The 23,475-nt window shown below is 39.3% G+C and overlaps 1 protein-coding gene across 1 annotated transcript; it reads left to right on the forward strand.

Moving 5' to 3' along the window:
• Positions 1–164: 164 nt before the first annotated feature.
• rtel1 (regulator of telomere elongation helicase 1) lies at positions 165–23,003 on the forward strand. The gene is made up of 33 exons (XM_041800376.1): positions 165–478; positions 2,028–2,226; positions 2,572–2,665; positions 2,772–2,853; positions 3,667–3,727; positions 5,335–5,410; positions 6,948–7,032; positions 7,776–7,841; positions 8,179–8,323; positions 8,419–8,457; positions 8,545–8,620; positions 8,842–8,939; positions 9,461–9,516; positions 9,622–9,693; positions 9,779–9,857; positions 9,929–10,061; positions 10,347–10,460; positions 10,573–10,613; positions 10,847–10,932; positions 11,744–11,821; positions 11,949–12,026; positions 12,340–12,486; positions 12,570–12,685; positions 17,056–17,179; positions 17,575–17,740; positions 17,820–17,977; positions 18,261–18,356; positions 20,402–20,612; positions 20,956–21,090; positions 21,214–21,363; positions 21,879–22,067; positions 22,164–22,289; positions 22,579–23,003. Exons 1-33 carry the CDS (start codon positions 377–379, stop codon positions 22,647–22,649), a joined length of 3,549 nt encoding a protein of 1,182 aa, XP_041656310.1. The 5' UTR covers positions 165–376; the 3' UTR covers positions 22,650–23,003.
• Positions 23,004–23,475: the final 472 nt, after the last annotated feature.

The raw sequence follows: 23,475 nt of genomic DNA on the forward strand, positions 1-23,475 counted from the left end.
TTTACTCAAACAAGAAGCCTTAAATTTAAAAAAAAAAAAAAAACTGAAGAAAAATGCATTTTTGCGTTTTTCTGGAACTGCTGAAACAGTAAACACATACATACTCTGTGGGTACTTGAATGCAGCCTATCACAGTGCGCATGCGCTCTGGACTGAGTGGTGGCGCCAAGTAGGCATGTCCACAGAGCTGAGTAACTGTACACTGTTCTACACGGCAGCTAGACTTACCATATTTATATGTTAATTTGACCATACTCTTACAAATGTAATCGTTAGATTAGGTTAACCCGCGGTCAAGAGGGAAGTTCAGAAACTGCGTCGCTTTTAAACTCTCCGTTGTCTTCTTGTTGTTGCTGCTGAAGCTAGGAGATACATAATGACTTCACTAACTCTAAACGGAGTGACGGTTAATTTTCCTTTTCCTCCTTATGACTGTCAGAGAGACTACATGAGCAAAGTGGTGGAGTGTCTTCAGAAGGTAAGCAACGTTAACTTCGGTCACAACTAATGTTACTAAGCACAAGCTAAAACTACGCCATCTAACATCACAGTTTCTCAGCCGTAAGTTGATGTAGGTGGTACGGTGAAATGTGCGATCGTGCTAACCGATGACTTTCAGCCGAATGCATCCGAGGTAGTTGGAGTTGCAACGGATGTTAAAATCCTTAATACCTCTCCGTAAACAGTTTAGTTACAAGCGTATGAGTACCCTTTGACTGTTTGACCAAGGAATCTGAAATAATACAGCATTAGTCAGGCAGGCCACTTTCCGTGTTTGTTGTAAAGTCACCAGTTAACACGGTCACTCGTTACACCGATACACCAGCAATCACTACTACTGGTGTTGCTGAGTTATAAAAATTAAGTTATATTTTTGCTTTATTTGAAGTGGCAGCTCTTTTATCATGTAAATTACTCTAAGTGATGACAGTTTATTTTCAGACTCACTTATTCTGACGGTTTTTCCTTTTAAAACTACAATTCCATTTGATAAATGCATATACTCGTAATGTTCTGATTCTTAGATAGTAATAATCCAGATTTTTAAACTTTTATTAGATTCATGAAAATAACAAATGTCATCTATACTTGTTTCAACACCACTGCAACCAAAACAGAAGCTCTGGGTACTATATACTGAATAATTTCATGTTTATAATCCCTAAACTTTGCAGGCAAATTAAAGGACTCCCTCTAAGTTGCACAGTTTTATGCAATTAAAGCTACATGTTGTTAATGTACCAGAATTTAAAACTTTGTTGAGAACAGATTGTATTGGGCTGCAGATGGCTTTTTTTGGTTTAAGATGAGCCCAGGTTTAAGTGCAGCCTGTGGCTCCTTTCCTGCCTGTCTCTCCCCCACTCTCTCATCCCTTTTTCTGACTCTATCCACTGTCCTCCTTGCTAAATAAAGGCATGAAAGCCAAGACATATCAATATAATAACAACATCTGTTGTGATACAGCAGTAATAAAAACAGAAGGCCTACGCAAAAGTACTGATTTATTTCTAAATGCCAGAAATTGCATGCAAACCTGCACAATTCCTAAATGGCACATGAGCCTTAGCAATGTTTGGTTGCTGATGTTTTTGTGCCAAGTGAACCAAATGAGATTCCTCAGAAGGGGTTCTGGACTCTGCTTTAGAGATAAGGTGAGGAGCTTGGATATCCAGATGGATCTCAAAAGAAGAAAAAGAAGTGGTGCTGCTCCATCGAGTCAAAGGGAGCCAGTCGAGGTGGTTCAGGCCGCTGATTACGATGCCTCCTGGTTGCCTCCCTGTGGAGGTCTTCAAGGCATGTGTAGGAGGAGAGTCCAGGGCAGACCCAGAACTTGATGGAGGGATTTTATATCTCATCTGGTCTGGGAGTGCCTCAGAATCCCTCGGAGGAACTGGAAAACATTGACATCCTTCACAATCTGACAAAAAAATGTCACACTTGATTTAAAGAGAGCTCTATCTCTGTTGCTCTGATAGAAACTCCTCACAGAGAACAACCTGGTGTTTGTGCATTCCTGTGTGTTCCAGAGGGTGAACGGGGTCCTGGAGAGTCCCACAGGTACAGGTAAGACGCTGTGCCTGCTGTGTGCCACCCTGGCATGGAGGGAGCACTTCAAGGACACCATCTCTGCTCGTAAGATATCAGAGAAGCTGGGCGGAGAGGAGATGTTCCCAAACACACCCCTGGCATCCTGGGGGACGGCTGCTACAGACGGAGACACACCAAGTATGTAAAATATTGTACTGTATATCACTGAAGGGTTCTGTCCAGCTTAAACTGTCTCTCAGTGTACACATTAGCTCCAGAATCTTGTGGAAATTTGAGCAGATAGCTCAGTTTATGTGATTGCTTAAAGAGAGTGTTATAGCTCCTTAAAAAAAGTTAAAATGAAGAAGCTCGTCTCAATAAGGTACGAAATTCAGTGCTCTACCATCCCAGGGGCAAGATGGATAAGGAATTTATTATACTGTTGTCCTTTGGAGAGAAATTGCTATAATTAAGACTACGTCACTGTCAGTGTACTAAATGTAACTCCATGAAACATGATTATTTTGTGTTCTTGTTTTCCAGCCTACTACACAGATGTGCCAAAGATCATTTATGCGTCCAGGACTCACTCTCAGCTGGCACAAGTGATCAACGAGTTAAAGAACACCTCATACAGGTAAACCCTGGCATATTTAAATAGTATCAAAGAATATATAATGTGCATTATTTTGTTATGGGTTAGGTGGACTGGATGAATAATGTCAGTCTCTCTGCTGGTTCAGACCAAAGGTGTGTGTGCTCGGCTCTAGAGAGCAGCTGTGCATCAACCAGGAAGTGATGCGTCAGGAGAGCAACCACATTAAGGTGATCTCATCTTTTACAACAATCGCTTGAGTAAAGATTTAAACGGTATATTTTAGTTTGAAAGAGCAATGTCAGAGTTAAAAACTAATGGCTAAATGAGAGCTTTGACGTAATATTGCTAGTGCTAAACGTTATCTCATCGGTTGAATAATCATTTTATTACTCAACTGTCAAAATAATCAGTACCTGCAGCCTTAGTTTTAAGATTTTTCCTGTGTTTGCACCAGTTAATAATAAGACAGCAGAGCAGTGTTACTCCACCCTGCTCAAGCAAAGAGCCAAATTGTTGAAAAATACCTTTGCAAGAGCTACAATCTAAGTGGTGAAAAGTGGCAAAAAAGCCTTGAAGTAGCAAAAAAAAAATAAGTTTAAGGTGGCAAAAATGGTCAAAATTCGAGGAAAGCGACTAAAGTTGGCAAAAGCAGTCAAGAGTGGCAAAATAGGGCAAAAAAATGGGAAACAAGTGGTATTTAATGGCAAAAGGTAGCTTAAGTGGTCAAAAGATGGTTTAAAAAAGGGCAAAAATGGGATAAAAGTGGCTAAAAGAAGTTGCAAAGAAGAAGAATAAAGTGGTATTTAATGGCAAAAGGTAGCTTAAAGGGGTGAAAAATTGTGGAAAAAATGGTGAAAAGGGGCGAAAATGGGAAAAAGTGGCAAAAAGAAGTGTCCGAAATAGGCAAAAATTAGGAAAATTGCAGGAATTTGCTGGAATATTGCAGGGAGCATGGTTAGTATAACAAATAAGCACATGGAGCAGTCCACATACACCAATATGAGCTAATACATTTTATTATTCTTTCTCGGGACTACCAGGTCCACATGTGCAGAGCCAAGGTTTCCACCAGGTCATGTGTCTTCTACAATAACGTCGAAGGTAAGAGTTGAAAAATGAACACACCATGGCTTTAATAAGTGAAACTGAACTATGGAAATATCAATAACCCTATGAGGCTTCTGCGGGTTAAATAGATCTGTTTTTGAAGCAGTAATGATGTTAGAGCAGGGGTGTCAAACTCAGGGCTCGGGGACCAAATCTGGCCTGTGGTACAGTAATAACCGGCCCACATGGTCAAATTATATTTTTATTAGAACTGGCCCATCAGTATGAGGTCTGCAGAGTTCCTCCAGTATAAAAATCACATATAAACCATGATAATTTAAAATATCCTTGTTTAGTCATACAAATGTGAAGTAAAGAGTTCACATAAAAAGTCAGAAATGTGAGCAAAGAAATTTTGTGTTTTCATGGCATATTTTCAATTTTGCATCTCACAATTACAACTTAAAGTTATGATTTTGAACTTTTAGTTCATATTTTGACCTCTTGGAGTCACCATTTTGACTTTTTAACTCCTATTTTGACCTTTTAGGTTCTCAATTTCAAATTTTAAGAAATATTTAGATCTGATAAATCATTATTTCAAACTTTATCTCACATTTTAACTGTTTCAATACCTAACTTTGACTGTAAATCCCATATTATGACTTTTTGGATTCACAATTCAAACTCATATTTTTACCTTTTAAACTCAAGATTTTGACTTTATCTCATATATTTGCCTTTCAAATAAATTATTTTGACTTTTGATTTTGTGTTTCAAGAGAGATTAAATCGCAATATGGCCTGCTGCAATTTTCAAATCACAGAAGCTGCAATATTTAGCCTATTTTACCTGAAATTTGAGACAAATACCGGTTTAAACTTTTTTTTTTTGTTATGCATTAAATATCATGCAATCATTCATGTGTCATTTTTTGAATAGTCTACTAAAAAATCCTACTTTCTTCATTTTTGTACATTTTTCTTATTAAATATTAGTATTAAATCAAAAAGATCACCCTCCCTTCAATACTAAAATTCATCCTTAATTTGCAATATGGGTCAAAATCATTACAATTAGATAATTTTTCAAAATTGTTCAGCCCTTGCTCACTCTAAAATTGTGTTGGTTATAATATAGAATTATTAATTTCTTGTGTTTTTCAGAAAATACAAGAGATGAGGAACTAAACAAATAATTGCATATCAAATCACAATATTGGTGAAAACATCACAATTAGATTGATTTCCCAAATTGTTCAGCCTTAGATGCAACCCTTTGAATGAATAAATTTGACTTTTTATTTCAGCTTTTGATCCTTCAAACTTTTTATTTTGACCCTTTTTTAAATCTTAAAACCATTTATTACCTGGGCTTAGTTTTTAAGTTTTTTGTTTTTCATAATTTATTAAAGATGAAAATGAAGTTGACAGTTTATGGTTAAATGTTGACCCTGTTAGGCTCTCAGGTCATACTTACATTCAGAATCCTGCTCTGACTGAATTAGACATTTTATTTTACTTATTTAACCTTTATTTAACCAGGCTACTCCCAGTGAGATCAAAGATCTTTTTCCATCCCTGGGTTAGAATATTCTTAGATCTGTTAGTGCCCAAAAATCTCTTTGAATACTGATTTTTAAAATCTTGTTCTACTTTAGAGAAGAGCACCGACAGAGAATTGTCTAATTCTATCCTTGACGTGGAAGATTTGGTCAAATATGGCAACAAACAAAGGTAAGGGTTACTGTTTCTAAAAAACTGAGTTTCCTGATTTGTTTGTCTTTTGCTTTACCCCTGAATGTCAAGTTTTCTCTTTTTACCCTCACTTTAGATGCATAAAAGCTTAAAATCATCACTGTTGAGAAGAACCGGAGAATAATTGTGTATTCATGAGAAATTCAGAAAGGAACCAAGATTTTAAAAAAAATTGCTGCCTAAATGTTGGATTGATTTTGATGAATTAATCACAGGGGTGTAAATGATTTAAAAATCTATGCTGATTAATCAGTGATTCCACCACAAAACCAGCTAAAGTAGCTTTGTACCTTTGCTTGGAACATGTTAATTCTCTGTGCTCTTAATTTTTATAATCTTCTGTATAAAATCCATATTCTATGGATTAACAACATCCCAGTAAATGGACAATTTGCCCTCCATTTGATTAATTAAAATTCATTCAGTACAATCCTTGTACTTAATTTGATTAGCACAGAAATGGTTGACAATCAGCCATCATTGGATTTCTCACAGAACTTCATCTTAAAGCCTGATTAATGCTTCTGTGTCAGAGTAGACACTGTTGATCCCCATGCAGAGGACTACACACGTAGCTAATGAGCACCTACTCTAAAATGTAGCTACACATCACAGCAGTGCAGACCATGAGACCTGTGATTGGTTGGCTGGGAAGCACTGGGGTGAAAAACAGTCTCTGAATAATGTCTCCACACACATTGCGTGTATTCTGATGTCAGATAAATGTCTGCAGACAGAGATAGAATTAGATGAATATCAGGTGTGCATTTCCTCATATCAGTCTCTCTCATTGGCCAAATAAGTGAAAAACATCCCCTCCTTCATCCTCAGCTGATTCAGCAGCCTTCTTTTCAACCTTCTCTGATGTCTCCTCCTTTCTTGATTTTAGTAACTGCAGTATAATCTTTTTTGGGGGCCTTTTGTGCCTTTATTAGATAGAGGAGGACAGTGGATAGACTCAGAAACAGGGATGAGAGAGTTGGGAGAGACATGCGGTAAAGGGCCACAGGCCGAATTCAAACCCAGGCCGCCTGTGTACATGGGTCGCGCCTTTAACCACTCGACCATCTGCGTGCCCACTGCAGTATAATCTACGTCTAATCAAAATGTGTAAGCTCCAACTTCAGCATGTTTTTTTTGTTTTAACCCAAACACGGAAATTTTGGCAACAGGACCAGGAAGTGGCGTGAAAACCACACTGCCAAGTAGATCTGGGGCAGAGTATTGCAGAGAGACATGGAAACAACACCTGCAAGTATGAAGCGCTCGCAGTGGCATACATCACTGCAGCATAAACTTGACACAGGAGCATGAATCCGGTTTACACTGAAGCAGGAAAGGGGCATAAATCATGCATGGGTATAATTTAAGTACTAGGATTTTTTTATATTATCTTGTGGCTTTGCTGTTTTAAGCATAACTTGTCCAGCTCTAGGAAAACTACAAAATAAGTGTTAGTTTTTGCATGCAGTATGCAACTGTATAATTCCAAGTTGAACGTTTTTTTTTTCTGCAGGGTCTGTCCTTACTACCTCTCCCGTTCACTGAAGCAACAAGCAGACCTGATTTTTATGCCGTATAATTACCTGCTGGATCCAAAGGTGAGCTGACTTACAGACTGATGTGAAGGAGGAGAAAACCCTCATGTCCTTCATTTGAAAAATAAAAATTATATATTAATATATGTTAAGATTCAGTTAGATTAATTTAATTGTCTGAGCAAGGAGTGGCAGAAATTCTTTTCTGATGAGGCTCAAACAACAAATAATACTTGCATTAAAACAGATTTAAAGCCACATTGAAAGCTCACCGAGTACATGCATTTAAGGGCAAGGGTTTAAGAGCAAAAACTGATAAAAACAAGTGCTGTATGGCATCCATTTTATATTGTTATGGCTGGTTTTTGCAAAAGGAATGAAGGATTTTAAAAATGTTTTTCTGGGTCGGGGTGACTTTGGATCGTCTGCTTGAAGGCAGTAACTACACTATCTTTATTGTAATTCCATGATGCCTTATTTTGGTAATAAAGACAAATTTATAGAAGCTCAAACACAGCACATATGTTTTGAATAAGTATTACAGTTTTTCTTTTTATTATTCACCAAAAATAAAAAAACTGGGGGAAAAACTGAAATCTGTATCTTCAGAAAAGGATGCCCTACTGGATTTTAGTGATGACTGTTAACACGGATTATGTAATTGCATGTAAATGAGAGTTTTCTAATGAAATGTCCTCTGCTTTATATATGTCATTGCTTTAATATAGAATTTTTTGTGATGTCGTCCCTGTTGTGACACATCCAGATGCATGCTGGGATAATTTTTTCATTGTTTTGTTTCACAGAGCCGCAGGGCGCACAACATCGAGCTGAAAGGAGCCGTGGTCATTTTTGATGAAGCTCATAACGTGGTGAGACTCTATTTATTAAATAACTTCCTTACCAGTTACTGTTTTTAACCCATTAACTAAAATGTTACCAGTCACAGTAAAGGCAATTTAAAATATATTTTATCATAGTTTAAGGGCAGTTAACGTGTTAGATCTTTTTGATCAGTCAAGCAATGAAACGGTCTCACAAGAATAACCAAGCCTTTTTCTCCCAGTTATGTTGGAGCTGTATGAAGGAGGTCTTCTCTAGAACATCTATGTGTTTGATAATAATGTTAAAAGTTGCAGGATCTTGAAGCTGGTCGTTCTTTTGGGTACAGATTTCTACTAAAGGTGAGTTAATGTTTCCTGTCTGCAGGAGAAAACATGCGAAGAATCTACCTCATTCGACCTGACGCCTTACGACCTAGCTTCAGCGATTACAGCCGTGGACCGTCTGCTGGCCGAGCAGGCTAAAGACGTCGGCATATCAGATGACTTTAACGTAGAGTCCCTCAGTTCTGGTATGACTGATTATAGATGCTGTTACATGGACACAGGTTTTCAAAAGCACTGATTTAAAATAATGTATGTATGTCTGTATTTTTGTTTCTTTCAGGCTTAAAACTAGACATACAATCTGTTGCTAAAATCAAACGTAAGTATTGATTAAAATGCAAAGATAAAAAAAAAAATCATTGATAGAGTGAGATTGAATCAGTTGGATCAACTTTGACTTTGACAGAGATTCTGCTCGATCTGGAAGCTGCTATCGATTCCTACGATGTACCAGGCGACAAAGGCATCACAAAACCAGGAATGTGAGTAAATCATAATTCACATATGCACCTCACCCCTTCAAAAAAAGAAAAAAAATGCTGCATATTCATGCAGACATCCAAATCTGTTTGCCCCAACACCAAATAGACATTTCCCTGCAGCTGTCTGCAAAATGTCTGCAAAGTCAGGGTGAGCTGATGCGTGAATGCAGATGAAAATAGTCACATTAAGTTTTTGTGTCCATCTCTGTCTTCCATCTCAGCTTTATCTATGAGCTGTTAGCGCGAGCACACCTGACCTACGACACTAAGACGCCTGTTTATGAAGCTCTGGAGCAGATCAGCGGATATTTAGCAGGACGTAAGTGTGATTAAACATCCTGCAGATCCTAATAGTTCGGTTCAAAAAGGGAAAATCCTGGTTATTTTCTCCATTGATGATTAGCTATGATGCCAGAACCATCCATCTGGGTTTATCACAAGCTACCTGAGTGTAGAATGATGATTCAGGTTCCTTTAGAGGACTCTGTTTGATTTGACAACAGCCTTCTTTTAAAGAAATACATGATTCATTCATGAACCTTGGCATAAAACCTCCAGTACCCACAATCCCAGAGTGTCACAGCTCCATCTCAACTTCAGTTAATCTACCTTCTGATGCTCCTTTTGAACTTTAGCACGTTGTCTTTACCATGTCTACATGCCTTAATGTGTTGGTTCCTGCGACGTAATTGTCTGATTAGTTATTTGTGTTAACAAGCAGTTGAAGAGGTGTACCTAATAAAGTGGTCTGTGAGTGTATATGCTGTTTGTATCATGCAGATCTTAAACCATATGCTATGTTTCTTATTAACTTATGATTTCTGTTACGTTTCTCATCAGAGACTGGATTATTCCTGAACACAGGCGGACTACAGAAGCTCTCCGATATCATACAGGTGAGCTACCTGGTGGAAATACTCCATTATCAATGAACTACGTATATAAACAGATAGTTTTTGTTTAATTACAGACAGATTATTTATTCTTTCCTCGTCTTCTAGCTGGTGTTTTGTGGTGAACCAGCAGAAAAGGATCGACAACTGAGGATGCAGTCCAACACGGCTCATTTTAAGGTGTGTGCCCTTAAGTGTGCATCTTAGCATACTTGTTATCAGTTATTCATTCAGAGGGTTCCATATTTGTGTCTCTTTGTCTCAGGTTCATATCCATCAAGACAACAGCCATCAGAAGAGGAAGAACACTGATGTCTGGGCTTCATCTTCATCAAAGAAACAAGGTAATTTTCCTCCTGATCTCAGCTTCCTGTGCTCTGAATTGTCTTCACTAAACGGGGTCTTTGTCTTGTAGGAAACATTCTGAGTTACTGGTGTTTCTCTCCGGGCTTCAGCATGCAGGATCTGAAGAATCAGGAAGTCCGCTGCATCATTCTGACAAGTGGGACGCTCTCCCCGCTAACATCATTCACCTCTGAGATGAGAATGTGAGTCACTTGTGTTTTCAGATCACCTGCAGAGCTTCATGGACATAAAACTGCAAAAAGGTCTATGTTAACAATCTCCACAGCAAAGTTTTATTAGGGATGTATTTAACTGTAATTAAATTTAACAAATGGTAATAAAATATAGATTAGCACTGCAGCAAATAAGACATTCATCACGTTTATCACATGAAATTATTAGCACTATAAATAAGACCAGTTCATATTGTTCTTTTATGAGACCATGAACCTTTATGCTGAATCTCTTGTGTTTGTGTTTTTCTGCAGAGAATTTCCGGTGACTCTGGAGAACAGCCACGTCATCGAGCGTGATCAGATCTTTGTGAGCGTGATTGATCGAGGTCCGGATGGGGCGGAGTTGAGCTCAGCGTTTGACAGAAGGTCAGAAACATTTCCTCCATTTTCTGAGACACTTCAGCAGTATTGCGTACATATTTTTACCCTCTTGTTTTTGGGATGTAATGTAAAATAACCATCTTTACTTTTGTGGCAGGTTTGTTCCTGAAAACATGTCGTCTTTAGGAAACACTGTTGGTGAGATGATTTTATCCTACCATGTTTTTCAAGCTGATATGACACCTCTCAGTGTTTGGGGTTAATCCTAGGCGGTGGCAGCCACATTATAAGTAGTCAGTGTGCTGCCACTGCTGCAGATTAAAGACTGAAAGGATGTTTTTAAGTGCTGAGTTTTTATTTCCCATTATTTTTGTGGTGTTTAAATTTGATTGTGTAGATGTTCATATGACATTGTTGTGTTCTCCCCTCAGCCAATCTGAGCCGTGTGGTTCCTCACGGCCTCCTGGTGTTTTTTCCCTCCTTTCCTTTAATGGAAAAAACTCTGGAGTTCTGGAGAGTAGGTGGAGATTTAGAAGGAAAATTAAAGCCTCTAGAGCAGTGATACTCAACGTGTGGCTCATGAGCCACATGTGGCTCTTTTATGTCTTAATTTGAAATATTATTCCCCCACTAATCCTTGAAAAAGGGAAACTTTTTGCCCCTTTTTACCATTTTTTGCTACTTTTTACCCATTTAAGATACTTTTTGTCTTTAATTACCACTTTTTTCCTACTTTTTGCCCATTTTGCCACTTTTTTCTGCCACTTTTCCCTCATTTTTTTCCACTTTTAGCCCATTCAAGCTACCTTTGCCATTAAATACCACTTGTTTCCTTTTTTCCCCATTTTTGCCACTTCTTTTAGCCACTTTTTCCCGTTTTTGCCCATTTGAGCATCCTTTTGCCATTAGATACCAGTTGTTTTCCATATTTTCCATTTTTGTCACTCTTAACTGCTGTTTGCCTATTTTAGTCACTTTTCACTCATTTTTTGCCTTGTTTTTGCCACTTTTAGTCCATCTTTTGCCACCTCTAACTCATTATTTTGTAACTTCTCACCCATTTTTGCTACTTTCTGACTCTTTCCGCTTTTTCTCCCAATTTTTGCTTTTTTTTAAAATCTATATTCACTGCTTTTTGACCGTTGTTGCCATCTTACTTTTACTGCTACCTCAAGCCGTTTTTGCCACTTTTCACCACTTAGTTTGTGGCTCTTGCAAAGGTGGCTCTTTTGCAGAGCAGAGTTGAGTAATACTGCTCTAGATCACCCTAATGATTTCTGATTTAAGTGTTGCTGTGAAGGATGAGTAACCGTATTGTCTCTAACCAGGCTAACGGACACGCAGATCGGATAGAGAATTTGAAGCCCATGTTCGTTGAGCCTAAAGGAAAAGGCACCTTTAATGAGGCATGTTTTATAACATATTTCCTGCATAAATTTGAAAACTCATCCCACCTATTTCAAGTTTTTACAGGTCTCGTGATATTCTTGTTGTAAAAGTAAAGCTTGATTTCCTCTCTCTTTCTGTTCTCAGGTTATTGACGGATATTACAGCAAAGTCAATGATGAAACATCCAAAGGGGGGTCGTTTTTCGCCGTATGCCGAGGAAAGGTGAGGGTTTTTCCCCAAGTCTGGAGAGACCTCACGTGTCAGTATTTTATGGTTTAGTGACGAATCAGCTGTGTGTTATCCTCATACATTAAATGACCAGAAAGTAACTCTTTCCTCTTAAAGGTAGTAGAAGTGATGATACATCATCACGGTTGTTTCATAAGGCTCGTGTGTAGGAGTAGGAAGAAATAAAAGCTCATTAGTGCCATTAGTGATGTTTTTAGAGCCTGATCCACGTGTGTTTTTAAAGCTGAGGATGCCTTAATTGGAGCAGCTTTTTGCACATCATTAGTGAATATGTCTCCCATTTCAGGCCAGTGAGGGTCTGGATTTTGCAAACACCTTCGGTCGTGGAGTCATCATCACCGGCCTTCCTTTCCCTCCAAAGATGGACCCACGGGTCATCCTGAAGATGCAGTTTCTGGATGAGATGAGCAGAAAGAAAGTTCCTGGAATGAAGGTGAGGAGCAAATGTTCAGTAAGGGTTATTTTTGTCCTTTTAATTGCAGCTGTTGATTTTATTTCTCTGTGTTTGTGGTTTAGTACCTCTCTGGTCAGGAGTGGTACCGGCAGCAGGCTTTCAGGGCCGTAAATCAGGCCATTGGTCGAGTCATTCGCCACAAAGAAGACTATGGAGCCATCTTCCTGTGTGATCAGAGGTCAGATGGAGTATTTTTTGCTTACACCTCTGCTTAGAAAAAGCACAATTATCACCAGATTCATTTTAAGGGGATTTTAGACCAAACAGGAAATACACACCTAGCTTTTTTGAAAGCCAAGGGCTGATTTCAGTCATTTTTGTCACAACTATCAAACATTCATTAGGTTTGTTATTTTGCTTGTGAGGAGTGTATACTTTTCTCTGTTTTATATGATATTAAAGTCAGTATAAGTTAATTTTGGCCTGTTGGTTAGACTTAAGAAGGGATTTTGAAATGATAGCTGAGGCTTTTTCCTTTTCCTTTTGTGTTTTGTGCAAATGATTTTGTTCAGAAGATATTTGACCTATGAATCATGTGTAAATAAATGAATGAAACTGGCTCCATTTAGAGAGCTTTTTAGATGCATAAATCCAGATATATATTTCCAATACTTTGGGGTCTTAATGGCTAGATGGTACAAAAATTTTGGAATTGCTCAAGTATAATGCTGAACTTTCTCTGCCAGCCCCCCACCCCTAACTCTAAAAATACGTAAATGATAGAAAAATATGCCGCCAGTCACGATTTTTGTTAATAAATTCAAACTGACTGCAACATAAAGCGCCATGTTTTGTAGAAATAACAACTGTTGGCCTAAAACTGACTCTGAAGATGAACAATTCCTTAAAAATGAAAACTTGGGGGCGCGCCCAGTAGTCGAGTGGTCAAGGCGCGCACCATGTACGCAGGCGACCCGGGGTTCGAATCCGGCCCGTGGCACCATCCCCCGCATGTCTCTCCCCACTCCCCTCCCTGTCTCCGACTCTATCCACTGCCCTCTCTCTAATAAAGGCACGAAAAAGCCCAAAAATAAATCTCAAAAAAAAAAAAAAGAAAACTTGGTTAAATCTTTTTAAGGTTTACATTTCTAGTCCTGCACTAGTTTCAGTGAATCTTGTAGGCTTGATTCCTCAGGTCCAGGGTGCAGTTTTCTATTTGTCTTGATCTGTATTTTGCCTTCATTAATACAACAGCAGAAAATCTATCTCACATAGGAAGGATGTTACAACAAAGAAGAGTGGCTGCTCTCCTGCCTTGAGGTGGGAACACCTTTTTCCACTCCAGTTCAAAATGCAGACAGTGTCTTGGATTTGAACTGCAACCACATCGTTGAATCTGATGTGACATCAGTTACCTGTGCCTCTTCTCCGATACAGAAGTTGTCAACTAGTGGCGCTTATCCCTTGCCGTTTGCCCTGGGTGGCCCACGGCTCACTTTGTGAACCACTGCTTTAGCATATAGCCATGAAGTAGGCTGTAATGGCTGCAGTGTAAGTCTTAAATCTAAATGTCCCCGATCAAAGTTCAAAGTTTGTTTCCACTGGTGCTTTTTGAGGCTAAAAGGCTCAGACTGTGGGGGTAAGCTAACAGGACATGTACTCTCAGAGTCAGCAGAGAAACAGACAACATGACAACAACTTTACTGACTGTGGCTTATTTTAGGCCATGCTAGTCATTTGTTTGTCATTGTTTAGAGCTGTCGTTCTCAACCTTTTCAGCCCGCGACCCCCAAAATAAAGCTGCCGGAGACTGTGAACCCCCACTGTACCTGAAGGTGATTGAACACAGCCATGCACATTCAAGAACAGTCATGTGGAGACAAGGCCATGCATAAGAGAGATAAAGGGGAGGCAGGGGTGATAGTATTCCGGCACCGTGCCCGATTTCCGGCATGGCGGCGTTTGACTGCTGTGAAAAAAAAAAACTACTTTTGTGAACTTGTTCATGCGGGACAGCCTGATGTCAAGTCCCGAGTCAGTAAAGATAAGTGACGCTGTCCATCAACCACACTAGGCCTACTAGCGAATCAGAAGTAGAGTGTGGGTCACACTAGGCTTACTAGCCAATCAGAAGTACAGCGGAGGCGGGTCTTGCGGAAGTCAAAGCTTAGGTTGTTTTCCTGCTCTGCCGTTCAGTGAATCTACCGCTGATGAATCCCTACCAGTGTTGCTAACTTAGTGACTTTGTCGCTGTATTTAGGGAGTTTTCAGACCCCTCTAGTGACTCTTTTTCAAAAAAAAGTGACTAGCGACAAATCTAGTGACTTTTTCTGGTGTTATTGGAGATTTTTGGAGACTCTGACGTGAAAGCACACATCGTTGTTGCTCCGCGGGTGCTGCCATGCGGCCCCTCCCCGTCCAACAGCACTCACAGGCAGCCCAATCCTCGCGCAGTGTCCCGCTCAGCTGCAGTCGTGGCAAAGCCCACACCAATTGCCTTCATGTATTCATCAAAGTTCTCACTGGAAGCAAGAGTCCAGGTTCCAACAAACTGCTCAACCATAATGAAGGAGCTGAAACTCAATCTGCTACACAAACTCAAGATATCGCAGGTCGTCCTGATTCATCGAGTAAAGTGGTATGGTCAAAAATGTTCATGTTTCACTGGGATTTGGTGTAGGCTTTTAAGTGGGACCATAAGGTTTTAAACTAAACTAAACATAAGAAAACTAACTTTCTAAGAAAAATAGAACAGTAAATAGAATAATAAACTAAAAATAAAAAAATTAAAGTAACTCTGTCAGAGTATCTCTAGAGTCATTTTTGCCTATCCCAAGCCCAGATAAAGGAGGACGTTTGGAATTGTGACGTATAAAAACAAGAATCAACAGAAGCAAGTTCATTTGTAGTTCTACACATATTAAAGTTCTTTTAACTCACTTTTTTCTCTCCCTCATGATGTTTTTCCTCTCTCCTACAGCGTCCATTACAATTGAATGCATACTGCTGATTATGCAAATTAGGCGGTTACGTCATTTAGCGACCATTAACTTTTACTATATTGCAAAGATCCACTTTTGTCGCTATTGGCCTTCCTATGTATATGTCCTCCAGTCGGGAAAAAGTTCAAGCTCAGGATTTTTTTTCCACTATCAGCCATGAGGGAGGGCTTTCTGGGACCCAGCAGCAAAACCATGGTCCATTGGGACGTTGAGCTGTGAAAACCATATTTTATATGTGACCTAAATAATAATAACTCTTATCAAAGAAACAAATATCTCTATCTATTCATTTGTGTAGTAAATAGCCTTCTTAAAATGTTAATAACTTTTATTGAAAAATTAAAAATGGGTGAAAAATTGCTTAAATTAGTGAATAATGGTGAAAATTGGTGGAAAAGGTGTTGAAATAGGAGTTTTAAAGAACATAAAGAGATAAAAGGTGATAAACAATTAGATGGAAGTGGCAAAAATAACCAAAAAAATTGATTAAAATGGGAAAAACAGGTACAAAGAGTGGAAAATTGGGATTATAAAGTGGCGGAAATAGCTTTAAAGTGCAAAAAAATTGGGGGAAAAATGGTGGCCTGGGATGAAAAATTGATATAAACTGGCAAAAATGTGTGAATTGTGGTTAAAATTTGGCATAAAGGGGTGTAAAAAGTGGTTGGTAGTGGCAATAATGAGGCAACAATAGGCAGAAAGTGGCAGAATTGGTTTATATGTGACAAAAACTGGCAGAAAAAGTGGTGGAAAGGATAAAAAAGTGACACAAGTGGTTTTTAAGTGGCAAAACTGATAACATTGGCGAAATTGGTGTTAAAAAGTGATGAAAAAGGGTTAAAATTCAGTCAAATTGGTGTAAAGTGGCAACAGTGTCCTTTAAAAAATTTTCTTAGTTTCTAAGGCATCTGGTGACCCCCTCTCAGTGTCTCGCGACCCCCAATGGGGTCCCAACCCCACGGTTGAGAACCACTGGTTTAGAGGAACAGTCAGATCAATTGTGCATAATGCCCACACTGTGCACCCCTGCTTGTGCACATGCATGAGTAATTGTACCATGCTGAAGCACACCTCTTCCCTCTGTGCCAGGGCCAAGGAAGTGGGCTTTGCTTGAGCTGGTCCAGGACAATACACTGGTCAAACAAACTGGACTTTGGAGGTCACACACTTGCTTATCCCATTCCGGGTCGCTGGGGAGCTGGAGCCTATCCCTGTGATTGGAAGAGAGTCAGGGTAGACCCTAGACTGGTCACCAATCAATTACAGGGCTGGCATATAGAGACATACAACCTAGCACACCTACACCTACGGGCAATTTAGAGTCACCAATTCACCAAACAATCCGGTGTACGAGGAGAGAACCTGCCTGACAATGGTGTTAGTAAAATCCCAAAGGATACAAATATTTTTGATGGGGAATAAGATGTCTTTTATTAGCTACATGATCTTTCTTTACAAAAAATGTCATTTTATTTCTAGAGTTAATTCTCCTTCCTGGCTAGTTTTTGTGCTGTACTTTTTTTGCAGCTCTGCAAACTTTCAAAAAGCCGAATCGTGATTCTGTAAACTCCCGCTCCATTGGACTAATGTGTTTGTTTTCTGTCAGGTTTAAAGGCTCGTCTGCCCGGGCTCAGCTTCCATCATGGGTCAGGCCTTATGTTCGTCTTTACGACAGCTTCGGGAATATTGTCCGTGACGTTTCTCAGTTCTTCAGAGTCGCACAGAAGCTGGTAGGTTTGAGCTTTCACAGGGTTTACAGAAACCTTACAGTTACTGACAAAAACTAAAAGCCCTGGTGTTCTTTGGATAAATCGCTCACAGCAACATATGTGAGTCCATTTAAGGAGAATGGAGTGTGAGAGCAAGACTTTGAGGTAAAAGATTAAACAAAGAACATGTGACCTATGTCTTGATTTTTGTACTGAAAGACTAATCTCTAAAAGTGAGCACAGCTGAGTTCAATGTTTCACTTCTTTTGCTAAGTATACCACATACTCTGAAGCTGTCCCAAACGCTCTATGAAAACATATCAGCCCACTAAAGTCTGACCTGGTTGAGTTTGAGCTGTGTTATGTTGAATGTTTCAGCTTTTATTCACCATATTCGCTGTGTTTGATTGTCCCAGAGACCGTACGTAGAGAAGAAGGCTCCAGAAAAGAGCTGTGGAGCCTCGTGGGAACCCAACACTCAGTCCTCCATCTTCTCTTCCTGCCCCTCTTCCCAAAGCTCTAGCGCACAGAAAGCCAAGGTGCTGGACACCCACCTGCCCAGTCTGAAGAGGAGGAGACTCAGTAAGTAGAAAAGAGGAACTTCTAAACGTTTAGACAAGGATATGCAGCTCAGTATTTCATAAGAATCTTTTTTCTTTAGATGAAAATGCTGGAGCCACTGGGATGGCCCGAATCTGTATCGAGTATGAACATGAAGTTCAGGAGAGCCACCGTAGACCGGTCAACCTGCTGGATGCTCTGGAGCGAGGAGACCACTGCAGCAGAGACGACGGAGATTCTGCTGTGGGAGAGGAGCGGGTAAGCTGTATTCTGTCAGATGGTTTAGTTGTTTTACCTTCAACCTGGATCAAAAAAAGCTTAAAACAACTTTATTAACAACATGTCCCAGTTCATTGAAAGAGAGTTTGCAGGGAAAGACATCATAAAGCAGCCACTTTTACAGTGATAAAAGTGAGATTCATGCTGTGAAGTAGGTCAGAACTTCGATTACCAACGTGACAACAGCAGTGAGGTCGGACTGTTTGTGATTTTATCACCAGTAGGACTTTACTGTTTGATCAATTGTCTGTTTCTTTTGTAGGCAAACCGTTTATCCACGCTGTCTCTTCAGTATGACAAAAGGATGGAAGATGAGCTGCGGGGAGGCAAAAGGAAAATCAAATTGGTGCAAGAGCAGGTACATGCCACGTTCCTCTTTTTCTGCCTTTAGCAATGAAAGGCCAAGCGTTGTAATCTTCATCACATGTTAAAGTCAGAGCCTCCACTGAGTCGGGTTGGCCTCAGTCTAGAAAAAAAATCTCATTTTGGTGCTAGAAACGATACTTTGAGTTGCAGTGAAACACATGAAGCATGAGTGAAGGTGCTGATATGAACAGTTTGGGTTTAGACTAGGGCTGGGCAATTAATTGCAAATTAGATTAGATCTTAATGTGGCCTGCTGCAATTTTCAAGTCGCAGAAGTTGCAATATTCCTTCAACTTGAAATGTGTCAAAATAGCACTTAAATAAATAAATTTTTTGCAGCGGCAGAGATTTTATGCACATTATGCAAACATTCAAGTGTCAGTGTTTTTTATAATGGTTTACAAAAATCCTCCTTTTCGTGTATTGTGTATGTTTTTCTTAAAATGAGGGACATAAATATAATAGTGCCCTTAAACAAAGCAAATGACATCACATTTGCAATATGAGCAAAAATAGTTAGCTCATTCTATCTAAAACTGATGAGGCCTAGTGTTACTTCACGAAAGTCACACCCCAGCTGTGATCAGCTGGTAGCCAGCTTCACCTCCTCCACCCCAGCCGCCTCCTTTACAGCTTAAAGCTTGTTGCACCCCCATATTCAGATTCATTCTACTATGGATTAATTGCTTCAAAAATAGCTTCATTGTTTTCAGTACACATTGTAACGGCCCCCGGTGTGGTAAAAAAATGCAGCGAGTCTCGACTAATGCTTCTCGTTGGGTTTATTGATGTACTCAAAGCACCGTGAAAACTAAAACAAAAGTCAAAGTCTTAGTGACAATTCACATCTGACAACAATGCACAAACCCCCCCAAATCAAACATCATCAAAGATGAACAAACAATATATTTAACACGCTTCATATTGCATCACAGTATCTCAGATAAACAATGAACATTTGAGGCAACGAATAAGTTTGTGCAAGGAAAATACACAAAATGTCCTTAACAAGAATGTGACGTCACACGCCAACAACGGCATGTAGACGCACACCTAACAAATGACCACTGGGCGACTCTACCAAAGATACAATTTAACAAGACATAAACAACTCTTACATACCTCAGTCCACTCACCAAAGGTCGTTAGGCTACATGAAATCCCCACAAACTCCTAAACACGATGTGTTTAATCAACATACTGTCGTTTCTTCAAGTCGAACAAAAAAAGGTCCTCGTTTGTCTCTTTACTCTTTCAGTGCGTGACAGTCTGGTCTCCGGCGCTGCTGCGTCCCTCACTCATGCTACCGGGACAGTAGATTCCTTCTGCCGTCAACCCGGCAGGTCGTAAAATACCTGGGTGATACAGACTACTGACCAACAAGGGAAGGCAAGAGTGCCGCCGTGAGGCTTGTTGCCGTAATTGTAGATGAGTCGCCCGGATCGACAATAATCACAACAATATTTACAAACCAAAACTACCCAAAACCAAGCCACCATCAAAGCAACAAAACAATTTGAAATATAATCAATACAACATTATGCGGTCAGTTACACACATGGTCTTATTTATGGAATTATTTATTGCATGAATTTGTCGAAAAATACATTAGATTAACCCAAGAATAATCACATATTAAATTGCAATCGCAATATTTGGAAAAAGAATCACAATTAGATTATTTTTGCAAATCATTCAGCCCTAGTTTAGACAGATCAGCAACGCAATCAACACCAATGATTACAGAAAGAATTAATCTGCATAAATCAAAGTATCAAGCACCCACTTGAGTGAATAAAACATTCTGTTAAACATTTTTTTATCTACATGAAATAGAAAAGTTCTTTCTGTGCTCATTCTGCCATGGGACCCTTATGTGGGAATATTTGATGAGATGATAAGTACCAATTATATACATGGGGGTTGTTAAACAGTTCTGGTGCTGATCAGAGATTTAGTGATAAATTTATGAAGTCTGATTTTATTTCTATGAAACACAGTGCAGACGTGATCTTTTTAACCCTGTCTTTGCTGCAGAAAAAGAGCGTGTCGGCAGATGTTTCTGATGAAGTTAAAGCCAGCAGGGCGAGGAGCTTCTTGGCAGACATGAAGAAATGTCTCAGCCAGGTGAACTTCGACCGTATCGTCCAGGCTCTGCAGACGTACAAGAAGACGGACGACCTCGATGCTCTGCTGATGCAGACTGCTGTTTTGACCGAAGACGCTAACACTCACAGTCTGCTCCGGGGTGAGTCCCCTGAATTTCACTTTATAAAAACGACACCGTTTTAGCGTTAGTGAAGCTTAAGTCATCACCTACAAAACATCACTGGTTTATATGTCAACACAGCTATATTTACTTTATTGGTGCATTATTAACCATAACCTAACCCCTAACCACACCCCTTAAATAATACTTTACTAAAGCATCAGTAAAGCAGTCATTGCTTTGTTTATAAATGATGTATCAGATACTGTTTAAGTCAATTCATATCTTAAGTCAGTTTGTTTTTTTGTGTTCTTTATTTACCTGAGCATCCATGATGGGGTGCGTTTGTGTTTCCATGTGCAACCTTTCCTTTGTGTCTCAGGCCTCTACCAGTTCATTCGTCCTCACCATAAGAAGAAGTTTGATGAAAAATGCGTGGAGCTGACGGGTCAGGGCTGTGGATACAAACCAGATCACTCTCTGGCAAAGGACGTGAAGAAAGCCCTGCTGCAAAGCGGTACGAGACACACGTATCACAGAAGCAGACACTCAGACGGGGCTGTGACATCTGTTCAATGGTCCCTGATGATTTATCTGACAGCACAGTGACCCTGTCTTTTTCTGTCTTTTGTTTTTAAAGCTTCAGACAAACCTCCTGCTGTGGGTCTCGCCTCCTCAGGTGTGACGTCTACCTGCTCTCAGCTGAACACACAACAGCTCAACCAAGGAGGACAACACCTGAGCCAGCAGGGGTTAAGGGAACCGCAGAAGCTCAATGAACAGCAGAAAGGTGGGACTGAATGTCATTTTATCTCTAAATTATTTGGGGTTTAGAGTTTATAGTTAAACATTTTATTTTATCTGATGTACTGTAGTTGAGTTTGTTTGGTTTTTAACTGTTAGCATGCTGTTTTTAAGTTTTTCATTGTATTTTTTTTTACATCTTCCAGCTCAGGGATCACAGATGTAAATTAGCATTATAGCTAACTCTGGCTCAAAGATGCATTATGTAGAATATCTGTCAGAGTGTCTATATTCATTTAAAAAAGCAACTATTCAGATTTTTTTTTAATTTAGGTTTAATTTTCAAACATTTCCTAAAGTTTTCAAAGACAGAGAAATTCTCAGTTTTCATAATTGTAACTGGACGTGTCTTTTATGAAGTGAGTTCGATCCCTCAAACTCATCTCTGTATCATGGACCTCCTGGTCTATTCACCCATGCTGCAGCCATAAAAATAACATTCCATTCAACATCATCACATTAAATATTGAATTTTAATAAATAAAGCCTCTTTTTCTTCAGGTTCTGCTCCCAAAAATGAAGCCCATGCTGCTTTTCTAGCTGATGTGAAAAAATCTTTGGGAGCAGAAAAGTCGTCTCAGCTCTTTCAGGCCGTTCTAAACTACAAGAAAACAGACAGCTACGAGAGCCTGGTGAGCACCGTGGTGAGCTTATTAACCGAGAAAGACGAGGACTTCAGCCTGCTCGTCCGTAAGTTAAAATCCCTAAATGCTGAGTTTTTATGTTCTTGTCATATTTAAAGGTGTGCTCATCATTATTATAATTGTTTATAACTGTTTTCTTCAGGATTTGGCACGTTTATTCGCCCTCATCATAAGAAACAGTACAAAGAGATGCTGGACGCTCTGATTGGTCAGCCCGTCTCTGCTGCTGAGGTTCCTGCTGCTGTGAGTGAAGAGCAGCAAGAAAACGGTACGGAAACCCCTGTAGACTAGAGGATTTTGCCTCATACTCTTTTTATCCTATTGTGTTTGCATCACTGTGTTAAACCGACCTGCAGTAACGTCCACATTTGGGGCTTTTTGTTGAATTTATGTCGGAGGATTGGTGTTAAATAAATGGCAGTGTGTATTTTGTTTGTGATAATGAGCAAAAATTGAACACGTTTCTTCATACAACCCTATAAAATTGTTATTATTAGTATTAAAAGCATCGCATGTTCATGTATTACCTTACAGCTCGTTTTATTTTGTTTTTACAGTTTTATCATCGCCGCCTCTCAAGACACAAAGCAAGATTTCCAGTTTCTTCTCGAGCAGCCAGAGAAAATAGAAATAAAATGTATTTTTAAAAAGGAAAACTCAGTTAAGTTTCTGCTGAACGAGCCGGACCGGCTTCATTTTGGAACCTGGCTTCATCCCCGTCTGGACACTGAAAACAAATCTGCTGCAGAATAGACGAACTCTCTGATCTGCAGATTAAAATATCAAACTACCACTAAAATCAACTGAACTCTGTGGTATCTTTATGTATTTGAAAGCAGCGCTCAACTCTGAGCCATAGCATTTTATATTTTACCTTTATGAAAGTGCACAGACTATTCTGTATGAAATGAATGTGAAAATAATGTTGAAGATTAAACTATTTTTATTATTTTTCTATTTTATTAAATTAAAATTGAGTTCACATGTGCTTCCTGTTTCCTGTGTAACAGCAGTGCTGTCTGAGCTCAACAACAGAGCTCAACGATCTACAATAAATGTCTGTTTTTGATCATTTAGACCAGCTAGTACTCAGATTAGTGTGGTTCGTTTAAGGAAGTATGGCTGAGGTGGACAGTTAAAGGTAGTAAGACTTCTGCAGATAAACCAAAACAAGAGCATTTAGTCACTGTGCAGTCAGTATGCTTGGACATTTACCATCCGAATACAAACATGCTCTAACATGTTGATTCATTAAAATTAAGTGTCACTTGGTGTGTAGGTTTTTGTAGATATTTTAAATTTGAGGAGCCATCACCGTTGCTTTAAAACTGTGAAACTTAACAGTAAAAATCAGTGCTACAGTATGCTCTGCCTTATTCTGCTAGACAAATTTATTGCCTGAAAGTTTTAGAAAGTTTAGGACCTGACACTTTTTTATTTATTTAATAAAAAAG

The sequence above is a fragment of the Cheilinus undulatus genome, linkage group 11 (genome assembly GCF_018320785.1).
Source record: "Cheilinus undulatus linkage group 11, ASM1832078v1, whole genome shotgun sequence".
Classification (NCBI taxonomy): Eukaryota; Metazoa; Chordata; class Actinopteri; order Labriformes; family Labridae; genus Cheilinus; species Cheilinus undulatus.

Bases quoted from the DNA above. Each gene is read 5' to 3' on its own strand.
- rtel1 (XM_041800376.1), top strand. From the start codon at position 377: ATGACTTCACTAACTCTAAACGGAGTGACGGTTAATTTTCCTTTTCCT. The intron at 7,842-8,178 runs GTGAGACTCTAT...TCCTGTCTGCAG, and splicing joins TTGATGAAGCTCATAACGTG to GAGAAAACATGCGAAGAATC. The intron at 9,858-9,928 runs GTAATTTTCCTC...TTTGTCTTGTAG, and splicing joins ATCTTCATCAAAGAAACAAG to GAAACATTCTGAGTTACTGG.